At 33.9% G+C, this 8,768-nt stretch overlaps 1 protein-coding gene and 1 non-coding gene across 2 annotated transcripts; both read right to left on the reverse strand.

The window, feature by feature from the left end:
* Positions 1–848: 848 nt before the first annotated feature.
* On the reverse strand, positions 849–3,517 carry LOC132067014 (uncharacterized). The gene is made up of 3 exons (XM_059460182.1): positions 3,413–3,517; positions 2,601–2,744; positions 849–974 (listed from the first exon to the last, which is right to left on the reverse strand). The coding sequence occupies exons 1-3, from the start codon at positions 3,515–3,517 to the stop codon at positions 849–851; spliced, it is 375 nt and encodes a 124-aa protein (XP_059316165.1).
* Positions 2,082–2,153, reverse strand: TRNAQ-CUG (transfer RNA glutamine (anticodon CUG)). Its single transcript has one exon. It is a non-coding gene; the product is annotated as a tRNA-Gln (tRNA).
* Positions 3,518–8,768: the final 5,251 nt, after the last annotated feature.

Consider the following 8,768-nt stretch of genomic DNA (forward strand, 5'->3'; position numbering starts at 1 on the left):
CGCATCATGATATTTTTCAGTCAGATTAGTCAATCAACAATCTCTAGATAAAGCATCAAATAAATGAATTTCAACCCGTTCAATAACAAAGCACATGAAACTAACTTCTCAGTAGGAAAGAGATACGTAAAACTGTTAATACATCTGTTGATCAGTTGTTCTGCTTGATGATAGCCACTCTGTCCTATCAGCACAACTGGTTAACTTCGATTTTCAATTATTAGATGAGTTCAGTTCATTTATCAATTCCCAAAACTAATTCAATCCTTGTGCAACTTGTCCTTCCTTTTGCTGTTATAAGGATTAGGTGTTGAACTTGTCCCTTTGCCTGCTTTATCGATAGCTGATTTATTAGCTTTATTTGTCCAAGCTCACAACTTTAGATTTTGGTACCAGTAACAAAGAACAGCTTTCTTCCAGATGTTAGCCTTTGTGCAGATTTTAATTTTTCGATTGTGCAAAATTTCGTTGGACGGCGATTTTTGAATACATGCAATACCGTGAACCTATACTGCTATAGCAATTTACGCCTCAAGAAAAGAGTATCAGTCTCAATCATATTACCCATTTCATGTATTCCGCAGCCCCGTTCAAGATTTGAATGCATGGAATTTTTTTTATAGGCCCCAAATGGAGAAGCCATATGTTGTCGAGAGACCTCTTCAGCAGATCAAATATCCATTCAGCGAGGACCTAGCTTCACATTAAAAGCAAACTTTTGTAATACAAGATTAATGTAACTGAACTTACTAAAGCAGTAAAAGGTTTTCATTTGTAATTTACTTATAAAAGTGATTCTGTACGTGAATGTTCAGTCGCGCAATACATGCAAAATTAGTCAAAGCTTACTATTGACAGCCAAGTACTTGGACTTGTGCAACTATCTTCCCCGTCTTTTTCTTCCTCAACTCAACACTGACATCAGCAATTTCCTTCCCAACACGTAATACTTTGACTTCAAGTTCGATTTCCTCCTGATTAAACAATGGTTGAATGAGGATATTGCATCGTATCCTTTTGAAAATTGGAATCACACCATACAGCCCTATAATATATGCAAAAAAGCATATCAACAAAGCACTAATTTTGGCTATAACAAGTAATCTTAGCAAGTAAAACAAACAAATAATTAGGTCTATAACCAATCAACCAAAAACAAAAACAAGGATGAGATTCAGCTAGCACATTAATACAAGAAACAAAGTTCGTCGCCGATGAAATTCCTCTGCTTGGTGCAAGATAAAAATTCATATATTGTCTAATTGTGAATGAAATTAAATTTTATTCTAATTCCTTAATTTTTTGTAATCACCATCAGGTTTCTTCCCTTGAAGATAGCATTAACCTTCTACTAGGAGATGCCAAAGCTTCAATATCAAAACGGTCGAATTGTTATTGATGAAGTCCATGCTATCGCACCAACTTGCTTTTGTTTTTCCTGGTCGGATCTTAAATATCCAAATCAACTCTGCATATGTTCATCTTATAGAAGTAAAATCATGCATGTGTATCCCAATGTTGCATTGCTAGAGGCTGGTGAATGAAGAAGGCCTATATATGTTGCTCTGACATCCTAGATAGAGTAGCATTTATGAAGTAAAGTTATTGGTAGTGCTAAAACCAGAACACTTATTGCTTAATATGCAAAGTGACCTACAACAGGATTTAGATTAATTAAGTTTCGCTCATAATGAAGTAGCATTCTGCAAACTATAGTTAATGAAGCTATGAAAATAAAACTGTATGCATACCAAAGACCTCACATGAAATTAGGGCCATACATCCATCAGACGACGACAACAACATACCCAGTATAATCATACTAGTGGGGTGTACGCAGACGCCTTATATACCCCTATCTTTGTGGGGGTAGAGAGACTATTTCCGGTAGACCCTTGGCTCAGGAAAATCATTTTTCAAAAATGGTTTGAAAGAAATGCAATAATAAAAGGCTAAGATGAAAATATTGAAGAAAGAAAAGTACTGACAGTACAAATATTAATTAAGGATAACCAGAGTAAGAACAACAATAGTACTAAAATCCAAGCTTAAGATAATGCTAGCATAATAAATAGAGCAAAAGGTTCCACCGAGATTTGAACTCAGGTTACTGGATTCAGAGTACAATATCTTAACCACTAGACCATGGAACCATCTTTTTACACATACATCAGATGAACACTAAAATTTTAAAAGTTTATCCTTCTTATAATTACTTGAGAGCCTCAACGCCAAAGATAGTCATAATATGGGTGCATAATCATACTCATTTTCCTATAAAGCTCTCTTTTACTAGTTAGCTTTTCTTCTAAGACAGCGTTTTACTATGGAAAAAGATAATAAATTCCAGCATCCAGTACATTTCAAATGGTTGAACAGAAGGAATGAAAGAGCCAAATTCACAGCCACAAATATGTTAAGAATCCCTTGATCAATCCACATTAACAACAACAACAACATACATGGTATGATCCTACAAGTGGGGTCTGGAGAAGGTAGGATGTACGCAGACCTTATCCTTACCTTTGCGAGGTAGAGAGGCTATCTCCAGTACTACATTCTACAAAAAATGAAAATCAAGAAAGAGCAAAATAACTCACTCCGAGAAAAGCAGAATCCAAGTAGGAAACGTTGATCTCAACAGCAACACCAGTGAGTAGTGCACCTACAGTATAAATAGCAGCAGAACCCAAAACATCCACCAGAGCCGCCGTGGCTCCTTCATGTAGAATATTACCCGCATTCTGTTCCACCTCACAAATTCCATTTAAACAACAATAAAATGGATAGGGTAACAACAACAACAACATATCAAGTGTAGTCTGGCAAGTGAGGTTTGGGGAGGGTGGTGTGGTGTGTACGCAGACTTTACCCTACCTTGTAAAGGTAGACAAACTGTTTCGGAAGACACTCAGCTCGACTAAAGCAGTTTCAAAGCAGGTCTGAAAAAGGACACAGTAAATAATGTAATGAAGAATAGTGACAGCACCAAATAATATGATAACTGAAAGCAAAAAAAACAATAGATAATAATAACAAGCGAAGAATAAGATAATAGGGAGTAATAGTAATAATTCTAAAAAGGAAAAACTAGACGACACTCGACTATCTACTAACCTTCTACAAACAAATGATGAAAAGAGAGAAGGACCCTCGGCTGGAGAGAATAGTGTGTCCGCAGATCTTACCCTACCTTGTCAAGATAGAGAGATTGTTTCCTATAAACCCTCGGCTCAAGTAAAGCATATCAAAATGAGGCATAGAAAGGAAATAGTGAAGAAGACATGCTAAAAATAAAGGGAAAAAAGAATAATAGCAACAAAAAATAATACTATAATCGAAGTAAATGAAACAACAGGTAATAATAAAATCAAAGAATAAAGATGGTAGGAGAATAAGAATAGAAATGAACCACTAGACGAGGAGGGACTTGGAAAGAGCAGAGAATACAACCCGGCTCAACCAGGTCAACCTTTGGGCCGTGTGAGACAAATTGTTCAAGGAAATTTGAAGGCATGGAATCCACATAGTTGCCTCCTTCTTTCTCCAAGAATTTCTTCACCGACTCTAGGGGTGTCAATGGTTTTTCAAAAACCATTGAACCGACCGAACCGTACAGTACCGAACCGATTTCTAGGTTTTTTTTAATAAAATTTAATGTTTTAATATAAATCTATAACCATACCAAATTAATAGGGTGGGTCTTTTATTTTATTAAAAATACCGAAGAAAAACCGAACCGAATAAACATATACGTATAAAATATATTTATATATCAAAGTTTACAATACATAGCATTAGATATTTTAACTTTGGACCTTGCTTTGGGATGAATTTAACTAGGGAGGGCTATAATTAAAACCTAAACCTTACATCAAATCTTGAACACTACTACACGAAGAAGAACATAAAATCTCAAACGCTACTACACTTAGAAGAATAGGTTTGCACTGGGTTCTTATATATTGTATATGGTATTTTTTCTAAATTTTGAAGTTCTTGTTCCAATAAGCCATGATAGCCTCTACATATAACTTCATTTTGCAAATTCTTTAACTAATTTTTTTGTATAATTACCCTTTCCCTGTTGCCACTGAAATCTATACGACAATTATTTTATGTAAGTGCACCAGGCTGCCCTTAGTTTTCAATAATTTTTATGATAAAAATATTCTTTAAACACCAACTATCAAATCTTGATACAATCGTTGGCTTGCTGCCTTGCTACCTGTAAGATCCATTCCAATTTTATTAATTTGTATACTTCTAGCTTTTAATAAAATTTTATAATAAAAAGTATTCTTTTAGAAGCAACAGATATAAGTATTTATTTTATAGTGTTCCTTATAGGTTATAAGTAGATGTTGTCGTATTTGTGTGGTTCATCGATAATGTTAGCCCTTTCGGTTTGTTTCTTCCATCACTTTTCAATTCTAACTTCTACTGTTATTATTATTCTTATTATTTTTGCATTGCACTAGGTGATTTTTTTTAAAACACCGAAAATTAACCGAATCATACCGATACCGAAGAAAAATCGAAGTGATTGGGATGGTTTTTAAAAGTTTAATTTTGATTATATATAATACAATAACCGAAAAATTGGTATGGTATAATTTTTCACAAAAACCGGCCGAATCGAACACCCTTAACTGACTCCATATCCATTTGGTTGGACTCAATTGAATTGAATTGATCTTAATCTTATTATATGGGTTACATGTCTAACAAATAGGCCAACGTGTATGCAAATGAACCAAAAGAGAGTTCCTTGAAAGGAAAGAATCAAAGAATTATTCAAAATAAGGAACATGTTATAAATAATTATATGTATGTCCATTGATCTTGGACTTGGAGTGCAAGTTTTCTTGGCAGCCAAGAAACTTGGCCACCAGGTTTCTTGTTGCTTGGCCATGAAGCTTGTATTTTCTCCTATAAATAGGAGTTCATTTGTAGAAGATAATATACAATCAGTTTCTCCCTATATACTTTTCTCTAGTGTATTTATTTTATATTCTTTCTATTATAACACGTTATCAAAGACGAGACATATTAACGCCAACACTTATTTTAAAAAGATTCAAGTGTTACAAACCTATGGAAAAAGCAAAATATGCCAGGTAGTATTTTTTTTTTATATTCACTTGAGACCTTCTTTGAGTAGCTTCCTTGATATGCTACTGCCGTTTAACAAAAACAGATTAAGATACGCATGTTTGCGGCCATCACAGTTTGCTATTCTAATCAATTTTCAGGTCTCTTTTAACACTTTGGCATCTATTTTGCCATAAGCAAAATTGCTTTACGGAAAAGAAGTTTTTCTTGAAACTTCTCCAAGTCATATAAGGACTTTTGGTGTGAAGAACAGTAATGTTTTTCCTGTTATAACAAGTATTAGGTTCCTATGTGTTTTAATATTAAGAAACACGAAGGTAAATACTTGTTACATGTGTATTAATTAGACAGAGGATTTGGCTTACAATTTCCTTTCTATGTTAACCAATATTTCGACTTGTTTTTTCTTATCCATGTATGGTGGAAAGGAGAATCACTCCAGGAGAGCATTAAGGCATGAGCACTTCCTTGCCTCACGATTGGAATTGAAATCAAGACAAAAGTTCTTGGACGTAGGATGTGGAATTGGAAAACAGTTGAGAAATTGCTTGATTCAGCTCTACATCAATTACAAGTCTCAACAATAACGAATATCAAATATCCAGGGGACAGGTATTGATTTTGATTAGTGAATAACGGAAACTTAATTGATTCACTTGGTGGGTCATGCCTAAAATTGTTCCCGAAGCAATCTAATAAGACGGCTTAATTATGATATTAATTTTGTATTCCTTAAATGGCTAAGAATGAGATTTTACAAGAAATATAGGATCACCGGAAGTGATAATATTTCCCAAATCTCATTATGATTAAATTCATTTATGTCTATAACCACCGGAAGTGGTAATATTTTCATAGGCTTGTTGTGATTACAACTGAAGATGTGTTAGAGAAAAATTCTCTACATCATATGTACGCCCCGATTTGCTCCTGAAGTAGTATTATCTTAAAAGAAGTTATAAACTATATCACAATTTGATATGCTTAAGGCACGTTCAGATGATTATATTTCATTCCTGAAGAATGAGAAAATTTGATAAATGTTGCAAATATGTATTCATTCCCCCCCCCCCCCCCCCCCCCCCCCCCCCCCCTCGAAGTGAATGTAATAGTATGTAGTAAAGCTTATAAATATGAAAGTGCATTTGGTTGTGAAAATATCACGACTCATCTCCAGAAGAGGTGGAATAATTGAGAAGTAATATTCTGAATATTCTATGCTTTACTCCCGAAGTAGTAAACTCAGAAATCTACTCTCGAAGTAGCAAACTCAGAAATTTGTTTCAGAAGTAGCAGAACTTTAAATCTACTCCCGCAGTAGTAGAACTCTGAAATCTACTCCCGAAGTAGTAGAACTCTGAAATTTACTCCTAAAGTAGTAAATATTCCGAAATCTACTCCCGAAGTATTAGAACTCTGAAATTTACTCCTGAAGTAGTAAATACTGAAATCAACTCCTGAAGTAGTAAATATTGAAATATACTCCTAAAGTAGTAAGAATTTGAAATTTACTCTCGAAGTAGTAAGCATTTAAACTTTACTCCTGAAGTGGTAAAATCAAACTTTACTCCTGAAGCAGAAAGAATTGGTAAAATGTCCGAGAAATATTTTAAAGCAATATCTTCTTGTGTTTGAGAAAAATAACGAGCTATTGCTGAACGTTGTATAACAAGCATACTTGAATTATCAGGGAATGAAAGTAATACATTTCCTGGAAAGATGAAATAACATGGGATATACATGTTGTTTTTGTGGTATGAAATTAAGACATTGCAATACATACATGTCGTACGCATAAACATCTTGAATTATTTTGTTAAAGTATCATTTTAAAGCAAAAGGAAGCAGAGTAAAGTGCTCTCTACTATAACCACATTGATACATTATGGTTAGTTATTATTGATTTCCATGAAGGAAATAAACACTAATGTATCCCTTTCCTGAAGGATGTGATTACCATGTGGTTGCCGCTTTGATACAAAATATTCTGATGTTAATGACTAATCTCCTTGAAGGAGATATTTGAAATAAGCTTAGAGCTTAACGTTTACTTTTCGCAATTTATTATTATAATTGTCTTTAAATTTCTATTTGATTACTGTTTTCTTTCATGACACCATAGTGTACGTCTAACCAAATTTTCTTTCGTGATACCAGAAGTATCTAAAAAAATATATTTGGTAGTGGAAACTAATGATCAAGGGCTCTAGAAGAGCTAATTTTTTATCTATAAGTATCATGACACTAACAGTGTCCAAATAGTAACTGATTATGGTAAATAAATTAAAGCCTCTCGAACAGGATATATATAATAGCATCATTTGTCCTAGATCGTAATCGTTGCGATCGGGACGCAGATTATAGTAAACCTGAAGTTTACCAACAATAAAATTGGTTATCATATTGGGACTACAAATGATTGGAATTTTGAATATCTTTAAGTTACTACGGGTAAGAAATATGTATATGAAACATTACTTGAGCATGATGGATCACATGTCACAATAAACAAGAAGTTTTTGACATAAAATCTCATGTAATAGTAAATCAGAAGTTTACTAAGATAAATAGCACTCGTCATGGAAAACTTGAAGTTTGCGGGTATAAATAATTTTATCAGTTGACAAGACCATTTTGGTCGTCCTGATTTAAATCTGATGTGCTAATTGAGTATTCAAAATATATTGAATAAGTAGAAGATTCTTCAAGAATTTGTTTGTGTTGCTTGTTCTCATGATAAGTTGATTCATATTTATATGTAAGCTGGTTTGGCATTAGATGCCTCGATAATATAGCTAAACCATTGCTTATGAGAACAGAGCTTCAGATGTTGGTCTGAGATATCATATATTGCATACAATGACACTTGTATGCTTCAGACCAATAAATTATGATAAATTCTCCCCTCATAATTGGTTCAGGGTCAGGATAATTGATTCAGGGTCAGGAACTAGATATTCCATCTTATAGCTTTTGATGTGTGGTATATGATTAACTGATATACCATGATGCACACAGATGGATTTCCCAAAAAAAAAAAAGGGGGATATGTGTTAGTTTTTCTAACATAAGGGGGAGAAAATATGCAGCTAAGAAATATGTTGTGAATTATCATCAGTATGATCCTCAGATAATTCAAGTCAAATGCTGGAAGCATTTGCTGACCCAACTATTTCATATTTCATCTGCAAAATGCTCATAATGTCCTTGAAGGATAGAGTCTACAACATGCATGGAGCATAGTAGACCAATCGGTTCCAAATGTAATAATCCTTGAAAAAGGGGAGGAGCAAATGATCAAAATGATCATAATAAAGAGGCAATGGACTCTTGAAGAGCCTATGACATAACACTTCATGAAACCTCATGAGACGTTCAGGTACCTAAAAATAATGAAGTGATGAAATCTCAGTAAGTTATGTCGAATTGTTAACCGATATATCGTCGATGATATTTTTGATAAAATATAGCGCGCAATATTGTATAAGGTTGTGAGGATCTGAATTCTACGTCTCTTAAATCATGTTGACGTAGAAATAATTACCTAGTAATATGATACATCTTGGTAAGAATAAAGCTTATTGGACCTGCAGTCCAGACATCATAAGATGTCACACTATTTACGCTCATGGATGTTGTCACAGTCTACATGG

Source organism: Lycium ferocissimum, chromosome 8 (genome assembly GCF_029784015.1).
Source record: "Lycium ferocissimum isolate CSIRO_LF1 chromosome 8, AGI_CSIRO_Lferr_CH_V1, whole genome shotgun sequence".
In the NCBI taxonomy this organism is placed as follows: Eukaryota; Viridiplantae; Streptophyta; class Magnoliopsida; order Solanales; family Solanaceae; genus Lycium; species Lycium ferocissimum.